The sequence below is a fragment of the Fusarium solani genome, assembly GCF_023522795.1.
Source record: "Fusarium solani strain SB1 chromosome Unknown bctg00000003_1, whole genome shotgun sequence".
Classification (NCBI taxonomy): Eukaryota; Fungi; Ascomycota; class Sordariomycetes; order Hypocreales; family Nectriaceae; genus Fusarium; species Fusarium solani.
The window spans coordinates 3910365-3932242 of NW_027072154.1; the positions used below are offsets into that span (position 1 = coordinate 3910365).

The 21878-nt window shown below is 52.5% G+C and overlaps 7 protein-coding genes across 7 annotated transcripts; 4 read left to right on the plus strand and 3 right to left on the minus strand.

Annotated features, from left to right (window-relative positions):
• Window positions 1-438: 438 nt before the first annotated feature.
• Window positions 439-3595, minus strand: MRS44_006819 (uncharacterized protein; the record flags this gene model as incomplete). The annotated part of the gene is made up of 5 exons (XM_046274504.2): window positions 439-1058; window positions 1115-1377; window positions 1430-2781; window positions 2839-2903; window positions 2950-3595. 5 exons carry the CDS (start codon window positions 3593-3595, stop codon window positions 439-441), a joined length of 2946 nt encoding a protein of 981 aa, XP_046139552.2.
• Window positions 3596-5451: 1856 nt separating this feature from the next.
• On the minus strand, window positions 5452-8166 carry MRS44_006820 (uncharacterized protein; the record flags this gene model as incomplete). Its single annotated transcript, XM_046274503.2, has 1 exon — window positions 5452-8166. One exon carries the CDS (start codon window positions 8164-8166, stop codon window positions 5452-5454), a length of 2715 nt encoding a protein of 904 aa, XP_046139551.2.
• Window positions 8167-8733: 567 nt separating this feature from the next.
• On the plus strand, window positions 8734-10977 carry MRS44_006821 (uncharacterized protein; the record flags this gene model as incomplete). Its single annotated transcript, XM_046268402.2, has 1 exon — window positions 8734-10977. The coding sequence occupies one exon, from the start codon at window positions 8734-8736 to the stop codon at window positions 10975-10977; it is 2244 nt and encodes a 747-aa protein (XP_046139550.2).
• Window positions 10978-11947: 970 nt separating this feature from the next.
• Window positions 11948-13644, plus strand: MRS44_006822 (uncharacterized protein; the record flags this gene model as incomplete). Its single annotated transcript, XM_046268411.2, has 2 exons — window positions 11948-12848; window positions 12905-13644. The coding sequence occupies 2 exons, from the start codon at window positions 11948-11950 to the stop codon at window positions 13642-13644; spliced, it is 1641 nt and encodes a 546-aa protein (XP_046139549.1).
• A 1388-nt stretch (window positions 13645-15032) lies between these two features.
• Window positions 15033-16789, plus strand: MRS44_006823 (uncharacterized protein; the record flags this gene model as incomplete). Its single annotated transcript, XM_046283767.2, has 5 exons — window positions 15033-15530; window positions 15584-15718; window positions 15766-15937; window positions 15988-16189; window positions 16246-16789. 5 exons carry the CDS (start codon window positions 15033-15035, stop codon window positions 16787-16789), a joined length of 1551 nt encoding a protein of 516 aa, XP_046139548.2.
• An 892-nt stretch (window positions 16790-17681) lies between these two features.
• On the plus strand, window positions 17682-19405 carry MRS44_006824 (uncharacterized protein; the record flags this gene model as incomplete). Its single annotated transcript, XM_046272478.2, has 2 exons — window positions 17682-18046; window positions 18103-19405. 2 exons carry the CDS (start codon window positions 17682-17684, stop codon window positions 19403-19405), a joined length of 1668 nt encoding a protein of 555 aa, XP_046139547.2.
• A 268-nt stretch (window positions 19406-19673) lies between these two features.
• Window positions 19674-21856, minus strand: MRS44_006825 (uncharacterized protein; the record flags this gene model as incomplete). The annotated part of the gene is made up of 4 exons (XM_065621891.1): window positions 19674-20160; window positions 20215-20529; window positions 20601-20965; window positions 21017-21856. The coding sequence occupies 4 exons, from the start codon at window positions 21854-21856 to the stop codon at window positions 19674-19676; spliced, it is 2007 nt and encodes a 668-aa protein (XP_065477963.1).
• Between the last annotated feature and the right edge of the window lie 22 nt (window positions 21857-21878).

A 21878-nucleotide genomic window follows, 5' to 3' on the forward strand; every position in this document is an offset into this window, starting at 1 on the left:
ATTGTTTGCAGGGAGCAAGCGGTGTCTTGTTGCAATCACTGTCACCTAATTTATAGCGTGCAAACTTAACTACGCAATGGAGTGACCATCGGTGATCTCGCAACTTTGCCAGCCTGCGCAGGCTTTCTTCAAGGCGCCCATGTATTCCGCTCACTCAATCACCATTCACGCCAACACCTACGTATTCAGTGGAACTAGACCAGGCGAATTGAACAGTCTGTATTAATTCATGGCAAACAGTCAACAAGATCGTTTGAATCCATATAGTGCTACATATCACGAGTGCCTACCTGATTCTCGTTCTTCGCTACCTGGGTATACGGCATCCAGCAAATACCACCGACCTGTAAACCTCCAACCCAACTCCACGCCCAGAACAAAGCCAGCCGACGCACTCTGGGCTCTAATTAATACAAATTTCTTCGTGAAACACCTTGATCATGACTGCTGTAAGCGAGTGGTTGCGCCCCCAAACGGATCTTGAGGCAACAAGTTGGCAGGATCAAAGTCATATCCCATGAACTCCGTGAAGCTGTCGAATTCCAACGGTATCGGTGTATACTCGGTTGGCTGAGTAAATTGCAAGGATGAACCGCCGCTCATTATCGCTGCTCCGAAGGCCATTGGCTGCGTGCCCAGTTGATCTGTAGAATGGGCTTGAGACGAGTGGGCTGCCGAGCTACCAGCTGAGCCAGGCAAGGAGCTGAACGATGCTTCTGCAGGATCTGGTTCTCGGGTTTGTGTTGAAGCTGGTGGCTCTTGAGTCTGGTCCTCGGGTGTTGCAGCATCAATGTCTGGTGTGGATTGACCGGTCGGCAGGCCAGTTTGCGATGTCATGCTCGGCATCACAGTATCGAAGGCGTCCCAGACCGAGTTGGATATCATCTCAAAAAGTCTCCTCTCAGGTATATGAGGATTGAACTGGAACTCGGGCATGTTGCGAAGACGGTCGCTCACTTCGCGGATAACACGGTCGGGGACCTCTCGACGGATGAAGCTCCGGTACTGTGCTCGAACTTCAGGAGGCATCGGGGCTTCCAACGTTTGCAAGTCGCAGTCTAGAGATCTGTTAGTACTTAAAATCACGGACATGCCATGGTTCAGCTCAACTTACAGGGAGATGGGATGTTCTCAGCCTCAGGGAACAGGATCTTGTACATGTGCTCCCATTTAGCTTCTTCCGTGGCGTTCTTTATTCCTTTTCTACACTTGAGGCGCTCCTTCATTTCAGCATCAATCCCCAGCATCTCGCAAGGTTCGTTGACTTTGCAGGGGACGGCTTCGCGGCGATGATCCTTGAGCAACTTTTCGGTCGTAAATGTGCTGAAGCACCTGTCGCAGTGGATCGGGACCTTGTGTCTCCGATAAATGTGCTCCCTGTTCAAGAATTAGCCAGGCTCGAGACGCTTTCAAACGATGAGAGACGTACTTGATCCGGTGGACACTTGGCCAGCCCTTCTTCTCACAACATGGCCACTTCTTGTTGGGATACCCCTTCACGAACGGGCAAGCGAGGTTCGGGACCAGTTCTGCCGGCGTGATCTCTGTCTTTCGGCGTTTGTCCTTATCGCCATCGTTTCCTCTACCAGGGCCGGTTGCTCCGTCGCCGTCTTCGCGCCCTCTCTTCTTCCCGGCACCACCGCGGCCACCTGATTCTCTCCCACCACCATCGCCATGCACGTCACCACCGAATTCGGGCGAGTCGTTACCAGAGGACTGTCCAGGCGAACACGATCTTACCCATTCGATGACCTTGGCCAGGACAAGCGATGCGATGCGGTCCTTCAATGTAACTGCGGCCGCCAAAAGAGCAGGATCCAGTGATGTCGCATCAAAGGCCTCATGGAAAGACTCGTCTGTCTCGTGGGAAACCTCCGACATGGACTCGTCCGCGTCGCTCGAGTCAACCTCATCCAGACGTTCCAGTTCAGGATGGTCTGCAACAGAGGTACCAGGAGTATCCTGGTCCATCGGGTCCTTGGAGCAGATGGAGGCTATAGATGTCATATTATCGGTCTCTGGGGACGACGCCATGTCTCGGACAGGCCCATTTCGCGGGATCGAGAGGTATCCATTGTCGGTATGTTCGCTCGAGCTTTGCGGTCGCATGGAAACGACCTCGTGGTGGGAACATCCAGCCTCCGAGCCCTGTTCGTCGATGGTGCTCAAGCCTGACTTGCTGGCAGTCTCGATCTTGTCCTCTGGGCACTCATCAGGGTCTGGAATGTCTTCAGGCTCCTCGTCAATCGAGACACCCTCTTTGTACAACTCAGGCATGCGATTCTTGTGGATGCGACGTTGTTGGGCCACCCAGCCTGCGGCAGTGACTTGATCTGACACTGAATGATCCAGACAAGCTATCCAGGAAGAAATTGGGCGCGGGGGAGTCGCAGTATTGGATCTTTGCACGGGGATAATGGGAAGAGGATAGTCTTCCAGGTCGTGTTCTCGATTAAGGCGGTGTGAGTCTCGACTATTATTGACAGAGGAAGAAGGCATCATGTATGGGTGCTTCCTCGACACAGACGCCCGCGTAACTTGTGAGCTTGTCCTACCAAGGACATCCCAGTTGCTGGTGGCTGACGAGATTGTGGACGAAGGCCTGGTCCAGCTGAAGATGGACTCTGCGATAGAAGTCGGGACGGTGTCGTTGGATGCTCTCCGTATGGGTAGGTCACGTTCTGAGGGGTTGTCTGTAGTAGCCGAGAAGAAGCCACTGTCACATGGGCCGCTTGCTACCGAGAGTGGTTGAAAGGAGTTTGTGGATGTTTGTGGATGGCTCTGTTGAGCTGTCAGTGGCCATGATAAATTACCTCTCGTGTGTAAGTATATGCTCACATAGAGGTCCTCAGCTGGCTCTTCGCTGTCGTCTTGGATATTGTCTGGAGTGTTGGGCCGTGAATCTAACGGGTCAGCAAGAGCAACAAGGCAAGGCACAGGCAAACTTACTTGACATTTCCAAGTCGTTTGAATCAGACTGCAGCGCCGTTGCCGATTTGTTTGCAGATCCGTATTGAGTGCCAATACCCGCGAGGTCCGTCGACCCTGGGTTGTATGAGAAGGGCCCAACTGGAGCCGACGTGACTCTTCGCTCACGGCGAGCGACGCTCCTTATCGATGTCGTGTATTCTTTTAGCCTGTCTGGCAATTGCCAGATACTCTGTGTCTTTTTTGTTGGTGTCTCAGCCCTAAGAAGGGGCATGCTCTCTGTCTGTTGTAGCCCGAGGGACAACGGTCGCTCGGACCTAGGTTGAGGGAGGACCTGCTGCCCTTGTGTAACGTTTGTGGCCTGGTACTCGGGAGGGGGATCTTGAAGCAGCTTTGCATCTAGTTTCGCAAGTCGGTCCTCCTCATCGGGAACAGGAGCGACCTCTCGACGGAAGCCAGTCATCTTTTCTTTGAGCGGATCCGACATCCAGCGCACCATGCCCAACTCCTTGGTGTATGAGTGGAATAAACCGGGAGGCTTAAACTGGTGAAGGTATTTGATTCCTTTGTCCTTGATGCGGCCCCTAAAGGATCGAGGCGGCGTCTTGGACTCGCACTGCGCAAGTTGCTGGACCGACCGGCGGTCAGCGGCACTGGGGATAGGCATAGTGGACGTATGCTTTTTGCGCCTCTTTGACGTTTTGCGCTTCGCTGGGCTGGGCGGAGGCGTGGCAGCGCGTAATTGTTCGCCGCAAACTATAAGTCGAACAATGGCGAGACTTGAAGAGGATGAAGGAGAATTCACGAGCAGGACCCGGGCGGCTGGACACAGATTGATGCTGTCAGCCACGCACGCATTCCATCATTTCCATCGGAGGCCGACATGGGATGACCACCTGCCAGGCGCACTTGCCTTTGCGAACCATCCATCAGCCGTCAGGTCAGATCAGATGCGTCAGACCCCTGCTTGACATTTTCAGCCCTGCCATCTGCCTAAATTTAGGAAGAGGCAGCCAATTTACGATGGTTTTCATGAGGCCTTGATGGAGTATTACGAGGTCTAATTCTGAGGAAAATAGGCAGCACACGAAAAGAATAGACTTTGAGATACTATAGAATTTACTCTGTCGCATTATTCTCTCCTTGACAAAGAAACAAGAGTCACAAACAGATCGTGGATTTGATCTTGGTGGCCCGCATCCACTGGCAGCAAACGGCAGCCTGCGCCCCCTGAAACTGCCTACCGTCTGCAGCTAACGATGCGCGACAGGGGTGTGCGGTTTTGCGCGTTGCGCAGAACCAGAGGTCGCAGAATCACCACAGCGCAAATCTCGACATCTGGCAGAATGAGCAACGCCATGGCTGCAAAACTCGATTATCTGTAGAATTGGGAATGCCATCTTCACGATATCCGGATACTCTATCCCAGCGTTCGCGCAGAACAGAGATTGCAGTCATGCGTAAAGCAGAGAGGCCAGTATAAAATAGACGGTAAAGTGCCATTGGAAGGAAACAATCCATTCATCGAAACAAACAAGTCAATTCAATTCAATCCATCAAAGTGACAGCTCAGACCAAGAACAATCTGCATCCTATCCCTTCGCGCGTCACAATGCCCACCCAACCTGCAACCGCCTCAATGGTTCCCAACTGCGGTTCCTGCGCCTCAGTCGCCAGGTTTGTCTCATTTTCCTACCACTCATCAAGCGCTGCTGACTGAAGGCGAGTAGCGGTGACTGTGCAAGCACAACGCGGACGCCTGCATCCAAGCTTCCACCAGCCGTGTTGCGTTTTCTTACAGAGCCTGCTTCTGTGACAGACGTCATTCATCAACTCACTCCCGGCAAGCCTCTCAAGTGCAAATGCTAAGTGGAGATGAGTGGCTGTGCGCGGGGCTGAATTGGCGGGTCAGGTGCAAGTCGCGATGGACCAGATCAGTGGACCCATCCGTTGTTTTCAATCATGTTTGGGTACAAGAGGGCAAAAGCAAGCAGGCAAGGAGTTAAAGGCATTTGATTTGATATGGCCTGGCATAGAGGCTATTGGCCACATCTAATACTGAATTTTACGCTGAATATATACACATTTGGGGTGCTGTGCCTCTAGCTGTTCGTGGCTGAAGGTTTTAGAGATGGATCTTGTATACGTAGAGAGGATTGTGTTCTAGGAGAATTTAGAGGTCACACACCGCCACCTACTCACTGAAAGAGGACATGCTATTGCCTAATATCCAAAGTGTTTAATGTGACACAGAATCGAGAAAAGGAGTAGATTTGACAGCGCGCAGTAAGGAATTTGGTGCCAACGTGCTGGAAATGTTATGGTGTAGGGTAGGCGGGGCCGACTTCGGCACCCTCTGAGAAACGCTCGAGGCATCTTGAAACCAGAACGCGGTCCAACCGCGTCGCACTTTTAACTGAAGCTGTGAATCAAGAAACAGTCATCAACCTCACGGGAAAAGAGAAGCGACCATCAAGCCCTGGTAGGGCACCGCAAACTAGATTGATCATTCATCGCTCATAATTATGCTTCTTGTTCATCAAGCGATTGTAGCCTGGGCCGCAATTCTTCCAAGTTCGACTTGCCCTCCTCATCGGGGTATGACTGGAAAACCTCTCGCCTCATGATCCTTCTTGGCGCTCTTCGACCCGTGAACAGTTCAAATTGAGCAAAGCCTTGCTCAGGCAGCATGTCGAGACCATCCATGCTGACCCATCCTCGAGATGACTCCTTTCTGAACTGAGCCAAGAATGGCGTATCCAACGTCTTGTATCCAAGCTCAATTGCGACGCCTCCTGTGCGGCTTCCTAGCCACTCATCCGGAAGTGTCAAGTCCGGCGCAGGCACATTTCCAATGCGATGCGTTGGGATGCACGAAACGACTACTGTAGGTAGGCGGACATCGGCAGGCCAAGCATCTTCAAGCGATTCAATGACGTGGAACTGGGCCCCTTCGCTCCCAGCGCTGAGAAGCTTAAAGTCCTTCCTTTGAAGGAGCTCTGTAAAGTGCGACACCATCTTCTGAGCGTTTTGAGGTGTGCGATTGTAGACGACGATGTTTTTAATGCCGACTTGAAGCATTGCGTATATTGTGGCCCGCGCCATTCCGCCTGCTCCAATGACGAGACCGCAAGTGCTTGCGACAACAGCATTTGCAGGTGAAAGACCGCGGCGGATACACGCTCGAATTCCGATCCAATCTGTGTTTTCGCCGTAGAGGGCCTTGATCGGCCCAGACTGATTGACACTGTCGAAAAAGGCCGCTCCTGTTGGTATCGAGCCATCTTCGTTCAGCGAGCGGATCGGGATAAGAGTGTTGACAGCCCCAATCGCCCGAGCGTGGTTGCTCAACGAATGTGTCAGTGTGATGATCTCAACCTTGAAGGGGAGACCGATTGAAGCGCCCGCAAAATTCGAGTCTTCGATCAAATGCCGTATCCCCCGTAGAGAGGCACAGGAGACTGGTTCGTAGGTATGGGGGACTCCACATGCCTTCAATGCACAAGTGTGCATTGCTGGTGACAAGCTGTAGCTGACGTTGGTTCCAAAGACGTACAGCTTCATCTCATTGTAGATGAATGACGAGAAAAGAGCCTTCGTCGCACCCACCGCCGTGATGCAGGGAGTGATCGGTGGCTTCGGGTTCACCCGTTCTAATGAATCTGGGCGAACGACTGTGAGGATGCGATTAAAGGCCGCGGAATTGCGACCCAGAGGCCCAGAATTGTAGGCGATCAAGGGGATCTTGGGTCCTTGTAAAGCATCGACAGACGACCTGAGGTGATTGATACGGAAGTTGTCCTCGACGTTTGCGGCTGGGCGAATCAGCCTGGCCAAGTGGCAGCCCAAGGTATTGGCCTTTTTGTACCAGTTCATCCACATTGGAGACTCCCAGGATGGGGGATCTGTGATGATGAAAGCGTTTCCAATGATTTTTGTCCTTTTTCGAACCGTCAATATTCGAGAAATGTGCGAGTCCTCGAGTCGTAGGTCAACGGTCATCATCTCCGGGGCGAGACGAAGGGTGTGGTGTATGAGATCCAAGTAGACACGAACGACATCCTCGCTTGCTGTATGGGGGAGGAATAGGTGCAGTATTATGGGTAAAATCGTGCTTCTTCTGACAACCCCTATGCCTTTTGTGATGTCGGCAAGCAGTTGACTGCTGGTTTCAGCTGTGAGAGTGCCTGCTTCTGCGTGATCAGCCAGGTCATGCACCACAATCTGAACCACATCTGCTCCAGCGACGTGCTCCTCTATGTCCACAGAGTCGTTCAAAACATCTGAAAGAGGAATTGAGGTAGCATAGGTAAATCGCCGTTCCTCTGGTGGGATCCTTGCCAAGGGGAACGCCGAGTCCATGAACGGGATTGTACCGGCTGGGTAGATGAGCGAGAGGAACTTGAGGAAGTGTCTCTCGACGTGCTTCAGGGTCAGATATGGAGCAGGGGTTCTTTGGGTGAGAAATATCCGGGTGAGAGATGACCTGGTTGGCTTCTCTGAGACATTGAAGAACTCAAAGTTGGTGCATGTCCTGAAGATGGCGTTGCTGACATTGAGAAGGTTCCGGATCTTGGCCTTGTCGCGGAACTTGAGGTGGTTCTGAATGGCATCGGCGTCGCGTACAATGTGAATAACAGGATGGGTGGCGGCGAATTCCCTCAAGAGGTTTTGTATACGACTCTCCATCCAGGAGCAAACGAGGATGCAACCGGTGCGATGACGGTCTAGCGCATTCTGTAGGACCTTGGCTTGATGTTTGTAGCATGCAGCTGAGCCATGCTCGGCCTTGTAAGCGGCACTTGAGAGCCCCGAAGTCTTCTGGAAAGCTGTCTCAAGGTCTATCACTTTGCGATCCATGGCGGACGATGCCATGATGGCCAATGTAGACTTTCCGGCGCCGCGGATGCCAGCCAGAAGCATTGATGCATCTGGGGTGAACTCGGGGACTTCCCCAGTCAATGGAGGAAAGGTCGGTGAAGGCGTGCGAGTGACTGCCTCTTGCTGTTCTGGTCGAGTCGAGGGCGGTTGCGATTGGGATTGAGACCGGGAACTGTTCCGGGACTGGGAATGAAGCGTTTCGGCCAGCGTGAGTGTCGGTGTCTGTTCGGTTTGGGCCTCGCTGTTGCGGCTGGAGATGCCATGACCATGATCCCTGATCTTCCCAAAGCCATTCGATCGTAGCATCATCTCCTCATGGCCCAGCATGGCCCCGAGGGACCTCTTGACGCCTGCCATCTCTGGTCGGTTCCTGTTCCGTCAAGCAGAGCGGCAAGATGAAAGAGCCATAACGATGGGATTAGCTGTGGTCTCGGGCTATCCGAGTCTTTAGAGGCGTGCAGAAGAGGGTCCAGAGGGCGAGAAACAGCGATTATCGTCACATGTAGACGCAGAATATGCCGGAGACCGCCGTGGGAGTCGAGTCGGAGGACAAGAGAGAACGGACGAAATGGCCCCCCACCAAAGAAATCCTGGGGGAAACTAGCGGTGATTGGTCGGGTCAGTGTTTATCCGCCCCGCTTTTAATGTCACGGCCAATGACGCCGTGATGATTCCAGCTGAATCGTCATCTCCAACCCATCTCTGAGATATCCCCAGGACCCCGGATTCTCCCCGCATTGCAACTCTGAGTCTGAGGATGCGATTGATGATGGCAAGGTGCTTGCATCTCTGAGGACCTCTTCTCGTGCTGCTTTGATATGGCGCCAGCATCGTACGAGCTTCCTGTCAGCGGCCTACTCCTTCTCCTCGCCATGCGCCTGCAAGCCTCGTAGCTCGTCCACCACTTACCTCCACACTCAAGCAATGCCGCCGAGGAAACGCGAACACGATGCGGACTCCCTCAATGCTCCCGCCAGTACCGCTCCCGCCAAACGACAGAGAGTCTCTCTTGCCTGCGACGCGTGCCGAACCGCCAGAGAGAAGTGCGATGGCGGCCGTCCTCACTGCGGAACCTGCACGGCGCAGAACCGGCCATGCTCGTACACCCCTGCCTCCCGCAAGAGAGGCGTGCAGACGGGTTATCTACGAACCATTGAGCTCTCGCTCGCCTGGCTGTTTGAGCAGGTTCCTGACTGCGAGGGAGCTCTGCATCGTCTACTTACACAGAATGATGGGGCAGACGGCACCCGCATCCTGGCCACCAAGGACAAGGCTGGCCATCGACTCTACCGCCGATGGAGCAAGAGTCGCGTCCATAAAGACATTGGGCGAATGCTATCGGATGAAAAAACCCCTCGGAACGAGACTTCTGCAGACGACTCGGAGACGGAAGAGAGCATCAGCCCGGCCAACGCCAACCTCTTCGAGGCGAAATCGTCACCTGGATTTTCACTTCAAGGTGCAAACCTCTCACAAGCAGATCTACCTGCGAACACCTACCAACTTGGCGGCATGGCTGAGCCGCCGGTGCCTACCAAGCTGACACTCCCTCCGAATTGGAAGCGGCTCATCGACATTTACTTTTGTTACACTCACAGCTGGCTCCCGATCGTCGAGCGGGAAATGGTCACCAGCACTGCCTTGGCCTATCCCTCTGAAGGCCTCACACTCGAGGCGAACCGGTCTTCCGCCCTACATGCTCAGCTTTGGGCTGTGTTCGCCGTGTCTTCGTTCCAAGATGCAGCGTCCTCCGAACCCTTCCACAACAACGGATTCTCACCGAGCAAAATCCACTCGATTGCTCGACAACTCATACCCTCCGACGACGAGAGTCTGGAAATACCTCACATTTCTTCCCTCCTCCTTCAGTCACTGGTCCTCCTAGGCCAGAAAAAGACCATGTCCGCATGGCTACTCATTGGCAAAGCATCACGCCTTGCACTCCATGGCCGAGCCACCAACTCGCACATGTTCCCGGTCAAAGAAGGTGGCGAGGCTTCTCTAAACCACGCCGAAGTGAGAATACTGGCTGCTAGCTTCGTCTTGGATTCATTGGCTTCTCTCTGCCTAGGCCAGTCCCAGGTCACCTCGGGCATCCGATATAGTCTGCCTTCTGTGACCATCGTGCAGTTGCTGAACTTGAACGAGCCATGGGCTCCGGTTTCAGGGTTTGGCAAGGCATCTGAGCATCGGGACGAATCAACGCCAGAAACGGCGTCACCCCTGCCGACATTCCAGCAATTATTTGCTTTTTGTAGGCTCTGGGCCGCCAGCATGGATGCAAGACTGTACGATAGTCCCACTTCCCGCAGGATCACCCCTGAAGACCTTGTCAGAAGTCTGGACGCCCAGTTTTCGTTCTGCAACTCGCTCATCTTTGGGGGTTCAACTCCAGCGGTGCCGTCAGCTTACCTACTCCAAGGCATGTTCCTGGCCATTACCTTGGACTTGGTGCCTGGCCACAGGCCATCACTCTTCTCGAACCTGATAGAGGTTGTCGAATCGTGTCTGGAGACATTTGGACCCGGTGGGACACCCCCCGTCGTTGTCACCTTGATGGAGATCGTGCATCATCATGGCCACAGCAGCCGGATGCAAGAACACGACAAACTCAAGTGGGATGCAGCCTTGAAAGCGCTCACAGACGTCTGGAAACCCAACAATTCAGGGATAGATGGCCCTAAAGAGCATCAAAACAACATTGGCGTGGTGGATCCTATCAGTCGCCCAATCGCCGGACCAGTCTTCTTGGATGAGATATCAACCGCCTCTCACCACACCAGCCAGACAGCGCCCTTGACCTCAGGAGAGCTGGAACATGAACTTAACCGGATGCAACAGCGTCAAAAAGAGCAGCAGTTCTTGTCGTACGAGCGGCAAAGATATGCAGGCAACTCAGACAACAGTCCTGGCACATCACAGTCTCTCTACCCAGTCACACCCAACCTGACGTTCCAGTCCCCTCCAGTCAACGGCGGGCATACAGGGAATCTGCTGCAGAGCTCGCACATACCAAGCCAGCTGGTAGATTACGACGCCATTCTGGAAGAACTTGGATCCATAGATTGCGGCGACAGCATCGAAGTGGACCCCCAGTTTATGACCAACCTAGGCTTTGCGCCCGGCTGCGACCTGGGCGAGATGTTTCACGGCGACTTTGGTACATGAATTAATGCAAAACAATTAAACCGATATTTCCGCGGTGTCCCAATAGCATCGCGTGGGTGACCCTGCGAGTGACCGTGCTGATCAGGTGAAGGACAGCACACTAGAAGCTACAGTACTGTACAGTTAGAACCTGAGTCTCGAGTCTCTTGACTCTTGAAGGTCGAGCGTGATAAGACGGTACTTAACATGGAGAGGATTTGGGTTATGAGGACACAAATCTTTGACTTGGACATTATGGCACCGCAAATTCAGGCGATACACTGCCATTGCCCAGTCTTTCACCTCCCCTTTCACCTCCTCTTGCTAGTCGCACACTTGAGTGGTCTCATCTACCGACCAGTCATCCCAGCACGCACAGCAAAGCACACCGAGCCGTGTGACCGAGGGATGGAGCACTAGGGTGAGGGCTGAGACTTCATCCCCGTCGCTAGCGAAACAAGGTTAGATCCGCGGCCACATGGTGGTTCTAATGCGGAGTCCCCAGAGATGACCGAGTCAAGGATGTGGCACACCGGGTAAGCCTTTATCCTCAACGCCCCCGACTCAGATCTTTGTGCGCGGTGCAACGCCCAGCACCCTGCTCGTCACCCCAGAAATCAACTGATGACAATATGAATCTTCTGCTTCGACGGAAGCGAGTTCATCCCCCACAAACCAACCCCGCAATCCCCGGATTAATCCCCAACTCTGGAGGGAGATGCTGCTGCTGGGGGCGGTTTACGGTTGTATGGAGTTGCCGCGGTCCTTTTTTCCCTTTGGCTAGAAGCGAAGCACAGACAATTTCCAGAAGCTAGGGGGGACATATGGGTCGAGCCCTGTCCTGTTGCAACCGATATAAAAGTTTGCCTCCCAGCGGACGTTGATCAATTCCTCAACACCACAGTCCTCCTGGCAACTGCCACCTCATCCTTCATCAACAACTTCAGCCTCTGTCATTCTTTGGGTTTTTCGGAATAACAGGTCATTCATCATGGGCCTCCTCACTCTCAAGGAAGACCGGCCCACGCCGAAGGAGGTGTACAATTGGCGCGTCTACGCCTGCGCCGCCACAGCATCATTTGCGGCATGCACGATCGGTTACGATTCTGCCTTTATCGGCACTACCCTTGCGCTGCCCTCATTCGTCGACGAGTTCGACTTTGAAAGCTACAGCCCTGGCAAGCTGGCGCTGCTGAAGCAGAACATTGTCTCTGTGTACCAGGCCGGTGCCTTCTTTGGCAGTTTGTTCGCCTATGGCAGCAGTTACTTTCTCGGTCGTCGGTACTCGCTCATCCTCTTCTCCCTCATCTTCATGCTGGGTGCTGGCATGATGCTGGGTGCCAATGCGGACCGTGGTCTTGGTCTGATCATTGGTGGACGAGTCCTGGCCGGTATCGGAGTTGGTGGTTGTTCCAACATGACTCCCATCTACATCTCTGAGCTGGCTCCTCCCGCTGTGCGAGGTCGTCTCGTCGGTCTTTACGAGCTTGGCTGGCAGGCTGGTGGTCTTGTTGGTTTCTGGATCAACTACGGAATCAACAAGCACATGCCCTTCTCTCCTGGTGTCAACGAGAAGGTCTGGCTCATCCCCTTTGCCGTCCAGCTCATCCCTGCCGGTCTCCTGCTCGTCGGCGCTCTCTTCATCCCTGAGTCTCCCCGATGGCTGTTCTCCAAGGGTCGTCGCGACAAGGCCATTGAGAATCTCTGCTGGATGCGAAACCTTAGCCAGGACAACATCTACATTGTCGAGGAGATCAACTTTATCGATTCCGACCTTGAGCGATACCACAACGATGTCGGTGCTGGCTTCTGGAAGCCCTTTGCTGCTCTCAAGGAAAAGAAGGTTCAGTGGAGATTCTTGCTTGGTGGTCTTCTCTTTGTTTTCCAGAACGGTAAGCATCTCATGATTGAAGTCTTGAACACAGGTAACTAATATGATTATTCTTAGGCTCCGGTATCAACGCCATCAACTACTACAGCCCGACCGTATTCAAGAGCATCGGCATCACCGGTACAAACACTAGCTTCCTTACAACTGGTATCTTTGGCGTTGTCAAGACTGCCCTCACCTTTGTCTGGCTGATGGTCCTCATCGATCATATGGGTCGCCGAAACCTTCTCATGATCGGTGCCGCCGGTGGCGCATTCTGCATGTACTTTATCGGCGCGTACATCAAGATCGCCAACACCGAGGCTAAGCTGGAAGCCGGCGAGGACACCAGCCTCTCTTCTGGCGGTATCGCTGCTGTCTTCTTCTTCTACCTCTACACGGCCTTCTACACTCCCTCGTGGAACGGTACTCCTTGGGTTCTCAACTCGGAGATGTTTGACCAAAACACCCGATCCCTCGGTCAGGCCAACGCCGCCGCCAACAACTGGTTCTGGAACTTTATCATCGCCCGATTCACTGTGCAGATGTTCAACGCTTGGGGTTACGGCGTGTACCTCTTCTTTGCCTCCCTCATGGTCATCTCCATCTTCTTTGTCTTCTTCTGCATCCCCGAGACCAAGACCATTCCTCTTGAGTCCATGGACAAGCTGTTTGAGATCAAGCCCGTCTGGAGGGCCAACAAGATTCTGCTCGAGGAGCTGCACCTCCAGGACGAGGAGTTCCGACAGAACGTTGATGGCGTGGATTTGCACGAGGAGAAGGGCAGCACTGAGCAGGTTGAGACCAAGCTGCCTTGAGGTTTTATGAGGGGGCGTATATAAGGGGTTTGGATATTGTACTCTAGGCAACTTCCAAACAGAGCTACATTGGTAGTTTGTATCTACTTGAACAATTTTGGTTTCGCACAAAGTCAAGTTTGACTTTTGCCATCTTTTTGACCTTTATTGAGCGACAGGGCTTTGCCATGATGCTCATTTTTACTTTAATATCCAACAAGAGACAACTCCACGATCTCCAAGCCAAGCTCCAACGTTATTTCGCTTGATTATGTGTTGCAATCTTCTCTAATGCCTTTACTGGGCCCTCACTGGATTGAAGCTCATGACGTCCTAGGTGGTTACTTTTTTGTAAAGGCGCCACTTTTCTGCTTGCTTTATAAGCCTATGATCCCTTTGGCTCACTATGAAGAGTGAAGTGTAATTAATGATAAAAAGTATAGCGCTTGGATATCTTGCTATGTCAAATGGTTATGACAATGCTCCCTCTGGCTGCAGCTTGTGTTCGATGCTGCAGATTGGGAATCTATGCAACACTCAAATTTATGAAAGTATTTGTGCAACGGGTTATGTACCAAGTTATGCCATTGGCTTCTGGTCATGCCTCACACAGTTTCGGCCCTTGCGAGACGGGAATCCTCAATAAACGACAAGACGCAATTAATGATTCGCGCTCATTTCTCCGAAAGGGGTAGGAGCGGTATCAAATATTGGAAAAGGATATGCACGAACGTTGAAATGAGGCCGGGCGTTTGACGTGAGTGGCTGCTCTGTGCGGCTCAACAACCGACAGATACACATTGTGGAGGGTGAATGCCAAATGGTGGTTGGCTGAATAGTACTATGCAAACTGAATACTAATTAGTTCCTGGGACACATACGTAATGCAACGATTGCTGCGATCTTTGGGCACGCCATGCACCAACACAGCCATGGGAGCAACGGACGCGCTCTGCCGCAGCCCGGGACCCACTCCGCATTTCCGTCCATACCCGCTCCGTCCGTCCCGGAAATCACGGAGCCGTCACTCCCCGTCTCCGAAGCGTCAACCTAAACCACTTTGATCAAAAATTTGTGGGGGACCCTTGAAGCACGCCATCGCTTCTGCTAGAACGACGCAGTTTCTCTTCCATGACATCCCTCCAGCTGGCTACCTACACCATGAACGTGCCCAGAACCTGTATAGAGGTGGCTTCCAACAAACAAGGATTCTACTAAACACCAGGCTCGTTTGTGTCTAGGCCTCCCTTGCGTGATTGGGTCCAGTTCTGACGACGGCGAGGCCTGCGTTTTTGGGCACGACATTTGCTCCATCTATAAGAGTATCTTGAGACCAACGATGTAATGAGCTCCAAGTCGGACAGGTCTTCTTGTCATTCTTGACGATCAAAGTGTCGTCTTGGTTCATCATGTCCCCGACCAAACGCAGCCGTGGGCTCTTTGCCTGCTTTAATGGTCGCCTTCTTTACTCGTGCGGTATCATTGCGCTGTCGCAGCTCAACTTTGGCATGGACCAGAGTGCATTCAGCAACACGCAGGCCATGCCAGCATTTAAACGGCAATTCGGTACCTATGACGAAGCTACAAAGACGTATGTTCTTGAGACGGTTTTCTTGTCTCTGTTGAACAGCGTCAACTTTGTTGGTTTTGTCTTTGGTCTCGTTTTCGGTAACCTTACAAGCCGACGCTTTGGCCGTCGGATCGCCATGTTTGTCATGTGTTTTTGGGCTCTGCTTTCGGCAGTGATTCTCATCACGTCGAGGACTCAAACTCAGGCAATCACTGGACGAACGATTGCTTATGTCTACATCGGCATGGAACTTGCTCTGGTTCCTGTGCTCCAGTCTGAGCTTGTTCCTGCTGAGGCTCGCGGATTCGTTGTTGGTACTTATCAATCTGGCTTATTCGTTTGTCTCCACCCCAGAATCTAGAAGTGGGCATCTGCTAACAGGTGGTTTAGTTTGGTACCCTTCTCATGGCCATCATCTGCCGTGGCACCAGCGAGATTAAGGGACATGGGTCCTGGCGAATCCCCTATGGCCTCTTTTTTGTGATCCCCTCAATCTTGGCTGTCGCTGTTTGGTGGATTCCTGAAGTAAGTCAATTGGATCAATCTGATCGGTTTGGTGCTAACAGATGCAGTCACCGCGATGGCTGTTGACTCGCGATCGGCAGGAGGAGGCGCTCAAGTCCCTCAAGCTCCTTCGCCAGGGCGCCTACACAGATGAAGAGATCAACTCTGAGTTTGAAGACATGCAGAGGGCCATTAACACTACTATCAAAAAGGGCAGCTTTATGGACCTGTTCCGTGGTAGTGAGTGTACCCACAATCTTGCACTTTTGGACCCAGCTGACGACTTGCAGCTAATCTCAAGCGCACTCTCATCACTGTTGGTGTCAACGTCTTCCTTCAGCTCACGGGTCAGAACTTTAGTTCCAAGTATGGCACCATTTTCATCCAGAGCCTTGGAACGGTGAACCCGTTCGCCATGTCGTGCATCAACTCTTCTGTTGGCATCGTCACGGTGTTTTTCACCCAGATGCTGACCGACAAGACAGGCAGAGTGTAGGTTTGCCACCAGTCCCTGCATGGCAGGGGTCTCAGACTAATCTTTTGAACAGTCCCCTTCTGGTCGCTGGTGCTTTGATCCAGACGGCCAGCCTCATGACCATGGGAGGCCTTGGCACTGTAGAGAACCCCTCGCACAGCGTCCGTACTGGTATTGTTGTCACCGTGACGCTTTTCACCTTCGGATTCTCGCTTGGTTGGGCTCCCCTGTCGCACGTCGTCGCAGCCGAAATCCCTACCACAGGCCTCCGAGATCTGACCTACGCGCTTGGCTCCGTCTTCAACATTGTCATCCAATGGGCCGTCGCCTTTAGCATCCCCTACCTGATTGACAAGTCCCACGCCGGTCTTGGATCCAAGGTTGGCTTCATCTTTGGCACCACTGCGTTCATGGCGACACTGTTTTCGTGGTTCTGCATTCCTGAGTGTGGTGGCAAGACTCTGGAGGAGATTGACGAGCTCTTTATTAGAGGCGTGCCTATTAGCAAGTTCCGCACTGCGAAGCTCAGTTCCGACTTGGAGGGCTCTGAGAATGTTGAGGTGCTCAAGGCGAATGCTTCCGACATTAGCACCACGGAGAAGGCAAGGGACCTGTGAGCTTTTGGTACGATATAGCTTATCCGAACTGGATGTGATGGCAGGAGGGGGGCTTGCCAGAAGCCTGGACTTGGAGCAAGAGATGAGTCTTGAAACGTTACTATTCTTGTATCTCAGGATAACTCTGAGAATATACTTATTTCTGCAAACTTTGCCGTTACCCGAGGCCTTCGAGCAATTTTTGCATGTCTCCTTGTGCCGAAGTACTTGACTGTGGTATTTCGTGCCATTTGGTCAATGTTAAAATTGTACATAGAGTGCATGGTTCTGTCACTGTGCTCAACTCTCTCTCTCTCCCTCTCTGTGAGAACGGAAGCGACTACCCCGACGATCCAACCCTCCGTGTCCATGTCCGTGTAGAATGCGGGGATAAAGAAGACTAATGACCAGATCTCTGATCCCCCGCATCAAATCTGCCTGCCAATCTCCTATTTTGCGGGGTGCATAAATATCGGTAAGTAGCTTGGGAGGGCCGGCAAAACCACACGGCTGGCTTGAGGATGTCACGATGTTGCAACTTTGAGTGACACATGGTGCACCATCCGTGTTGCTCTGCCGTGAAGGAACGCTCCCAAGTTCTGTGTGACTGGGGAAAGCTCACTTGTCGCTTCGATAGTCTGTTGGTGCCCCTGTTGACCCCAGACGGAGATGACGGGGAGAGACGGGCGTAAGTGGAGCCCAGTGGTTGGAAGTGTTGCTCCGTCTTGCCCCGTCATGTCCGTGAGACGGGCATACGCGCTAAGCAAGGGACAGGGTCCTTCCAAGCTGTCAAGAAGCTTGGCTATGGGGCTGAGTTCTGGCTGCAGCCGAGCTCAAGCAATACAAATCCCTCCAGCAATGCTCCTCCTGTTCATCTTTGCTCCGACATTATTGCATTCCCCCAGTCTTCAACATGGGATCACTTCCTACCTCAAAACGACCCAATTTCCTCGTCATTGTCGCCGATGACTTGGGCTACAGCGATATTGGATGCTTTGGCTCCGAGATTGCTACCCCAGCTCTTGATCGCCTCTCACAGACTGGTGTGCGATTGACCAACTTTCACACAGCTTCAGCATGCTCACCAACAAGGAGCATGCTGTTCTCTGGAACAGATAACCACATTGCTGGCCTGGGACAGATGACGGAGCACATGGCGAGGAACCTGGATTCCTACAAGGGCAAAGAAGGATATGAGGGATACCTCAATTTCAAGGTGGCAGCTCTGAGCGAGATCCTTCAAGATGCTGGTTACCATACCATCATGTCTGGAAAATGGTAAGTCCACCATGTCATGTGCCATCCTCGCCTTTTCACTGACATATGACCTTCAGGCATCTCGGTACAAGTAAAGAGACGGCACCCTGCTCCAGAGGCTTCGACAAGAGCTACGTCTTCCTCTCTGGATGCTGCAACCACTTCAACTACGAGCCCCAATTAGACGACCCATCACACGGCTTTTTCACACCCATGAACGCCGGCAAGTTCTGGATGCAAGATGACAAATTCCTCGATCGAAAGAACCCCGAACACATCCCGAGCGACTTCTACTCCACGACGTCCTTCTCCGACAAGTTGATCGACTACTTGAAGCAGCGAGACGATACTGAACAACCGTTCTTTGCGTACTTGCCCTTTACTGCGCCTCATTGGCCCCTTCAGGCACCACGCGAGGTCATCGACAAGTACAAGGGGCGTTATGATGATGGCCCTGCAGCGCTTCGCATGCGAAGACTGGCAAAGCTGGTCGAGCTTGGTCTTATTCCTGAAGGCGTTGAGCCTGCTCCCATGACACTCGAGGCATGGGACAAGATGACCCCATCTGAACAAGCCGAGTCGGCGAGAAAGATGGAAGTCTACGCCGCCATGGTTGATCTCATTGACTCCAATATCGGCCGCGTCGTCGACTACCTTGAGTCCGTCAACGAACTTGACAACACGTTTATCCTTTTCATGTCGGACAACGGAGCTGAAGGTGCGATGCTGGAAGCTATCCCCATGATGGGCAGCGTAGGTACGGTTCCCAAAATTATCAACAAGTACTACAACAACTCTCTCGAAAACATGGGTATGGGGGATTCATATATCTGGTATGGACCTGAGTGGGCGTGTGCATCCATGGCCCCCTCTAGAGGCTTCAAGACGTGGATCACAGAAGGTGGCATTCGATGCCCTTGTCTGATTCGATACCCGCCTTTGGCAAAGACGGGTTCCCACACGGATGCTTTCTGTACCGTCATGGATGTTCTGCCCACGGTTCTTGACCTGGCTGGTGTCCCTTCTCCAGGAAAGCAGTTCAGAGGTAGAGAAGTTGTTCCTGTAAGGGGTTCATCATGGGTTTCCCACTTGGAGAATCAAACACCCTCGTTCCATGATGAAGAGAACGAGATCACAGGTTGGGAACTGTTTGGACTGCGGGCCATCCGGGAAGGCTATTGGAAGGCGCTTTACATGAACGCACCTCGAGGAAAGGACCGGTGGGAGCTATACGATATGAAGAATGATCCTGGTGAGCTGAATGATCTTGCTGAGGCCCAGCCTGAGATCTTGGAGCGGTTGATCAAGCATTGGGAGATTTATTATGCTGAGACAGGCATGTTTGACCCTGGGCATGATTTCCCTGTAACTCGAATTTGAGCACAGTAGATATATAAGAGCGAATTTTGGGAGCCTTGATGAATTTGGAGTACTATGTACTGTTCGACTCTATTTTTTTTTTTTTGATATAGCTGAAGCCCGGCCCTTGATGGGATAACTGAGCCAGAAGACCGTACTGTTTGATTCTGTGCAGATGTTATTTTTATCCTTTACTGAGCCTTGCACTCTGTTGTTAGAAGAGAATGACGACGAACGATGGTCAGCATGGGTAGCACCAAACCAGTGGTATTAGAATTGAAAGACCTTATTACTCTAAAGCCATCATATCAGGCTCGCCTCTTTGACTGCACGTTTCCCGGTACATGTAAACCAAAATGTCCGCCATCCGTTGTAGATCAGATGCCTCACCCGCCCACCGCTCAAGCGACTGAATCGCAATCCCAACAAGAGTATGCCACTCCTCAGGAGGAGACACCCTATGCGAATTCGCCGCAGCAGCGATAACAATGCAGGCGGCCATGAAGGATTTGCGAGCTATGAGCCATGTCCCGCCGTGTCGTCGATGAAAGGCCATGCGGTGCACCATGGTGGCGCAGATTCGGATTTCTTTTGCGGCTAGGGCTTCGGCTTCGGGGTGGATGGGTTCTTCTGGGTTGTGGTGTAGGACGTAGAAGAGGATTGGGCGGAGGGTGTATTCTCGCCAGAGAGATGCGCGGCCTTGGAGGGCCGCGGCGAATTCTTCATCTGGGAGTACGTCATCGTCGAACTGAACAACAGAAGGGAGATGATATTTCCTGGAGTTATATGTTTAGGCTCTGTCATACCTGAATAGCTACACACGGACTCACCACAGAGCTATCTGCTGCTCGCACTCGTGGTATTGGCGAACTAAGTGAGCAGGATTCTTCATCCAGTAACCCTCGCCGTGTCTGTACAAGAGATTGAGCGTCTCATCAACGGTACGACGAATGGAAATCTCTGATAAGTAGTAGCACCATCCTCTCTCATCGACTTGTCGCTGTTCTTCGTCTGGACCAACTGACGATCCGTCTGTGGCTGGGCTGAAATCAGACAAAAGGCCTTCTGGGGGCGTCGGGAAAGGTTGTGGATATGAGAAGTTCTCTAGGGAACTTGGTCGTAGTCCCAATTCGAAAACCAGTTCGCTTAAGATGAGTTAGCGCGGTTCCACATTACGAAAGGCATGGCAACTTGCCTTTCAGCCCGAAAGCAAGACCAGAAGAGTCTCTGCTCGAGGTGATAGTCTTCAGGGCTTGTATCCCTAAAGGCCGTCCATGGTCGTTCACCACGTTGCAGCAGTCGGGTTTCCAACCGCGAGCAAGCCTGCTGGATATAGCACCAGGCTCTTAATGGTCGAAGAGCAAACTTCTCAAAGATCGTAGCAAAGAAGTAGCACTGGATGTCCTGAATAGTATTCCCAAGAAGTCCCATTCTCTTCTGGGCAGCCGCATAGTACGGTTCTGCTTTTGCTCTTTCTTGAGAGTCGGCAAAACTGCCGAGTTGTTCTGGGGTTGGAGGGATGGGATATTCGTTTGGTCTCCTCCACATGTCGGTATATGAAGCCAATGCGCACGCTAGCAGCTGCAGTTTTCTCATCAGCGCTTGTCAAGTTAGAAGAGCCAGGTAACTTACCACAAGACATGATGAAGAATCCCATTTCAGCCCATCTTCCTCTGCCGAGCGAGCGTGTCGCATGAGCTCATGCCCATCAAGCACAGGATTCCTCGGATGAACCTGAGAAAGGAACTTGCGGCACAAGGGAACAAAGGCTGATTCGTTTATGCCCTGACCTCCACCTCCATTTTGCAGAGTGCTCTCAGTGTACCCCGAGCTGAGGGGGAATGAGTCGATATCCTGGGCATCACCTGGTACAACGCTCCTAAGGGCTGGCCATCGTAGGAGAGATTCGCAACGGAGAGCCTCGAATGGGAATCCCGGAGGCTTGCTCTCGTTCGGTCGTGGTGTGTTGGCAGAGAATCTTGCCCAAGGACTTGTTGCCGCCTGGGCCTGTGGTGAGGTCGCAGCCGCCAACGAAGGGTCAGTATCCGAGTGTCCGTGACTGGTGCCCTCATTCCTCTGAAGCATCTCCTTGATTTCCACCAGTTGCTCCATCAATTGGCGGTTAGAAACCGCAGCATCCTCCCCATCAGCCTCAATCTCATCCGTATCTCCATAAACGCACTTGGCTCTCTGTCGCACGCAGTACCCGCATTTCGGACGAACATTATCGCACTTTGTCTTGCGCATCCGACAAAACTGACAAGCCGTCACAGCACGTTTCCTCCTGGTAAAATCACTCGTCGTAAGTCTCCTCCGCTTCCCGGACCCTTGAGACGCATCATCGGCGACATCCGGGCTCGTGGGCTGCTCATTGAGACTGGCGGAATTCTCAATGTTGGAAAAGACCGGGGCCCGTAGATTGAACGAGGGCGTCGCGCGGAAAGACGGACTGATTGCTGAAGAAGGCGGCATCTTTGTTTGTTTCTTGACGGAG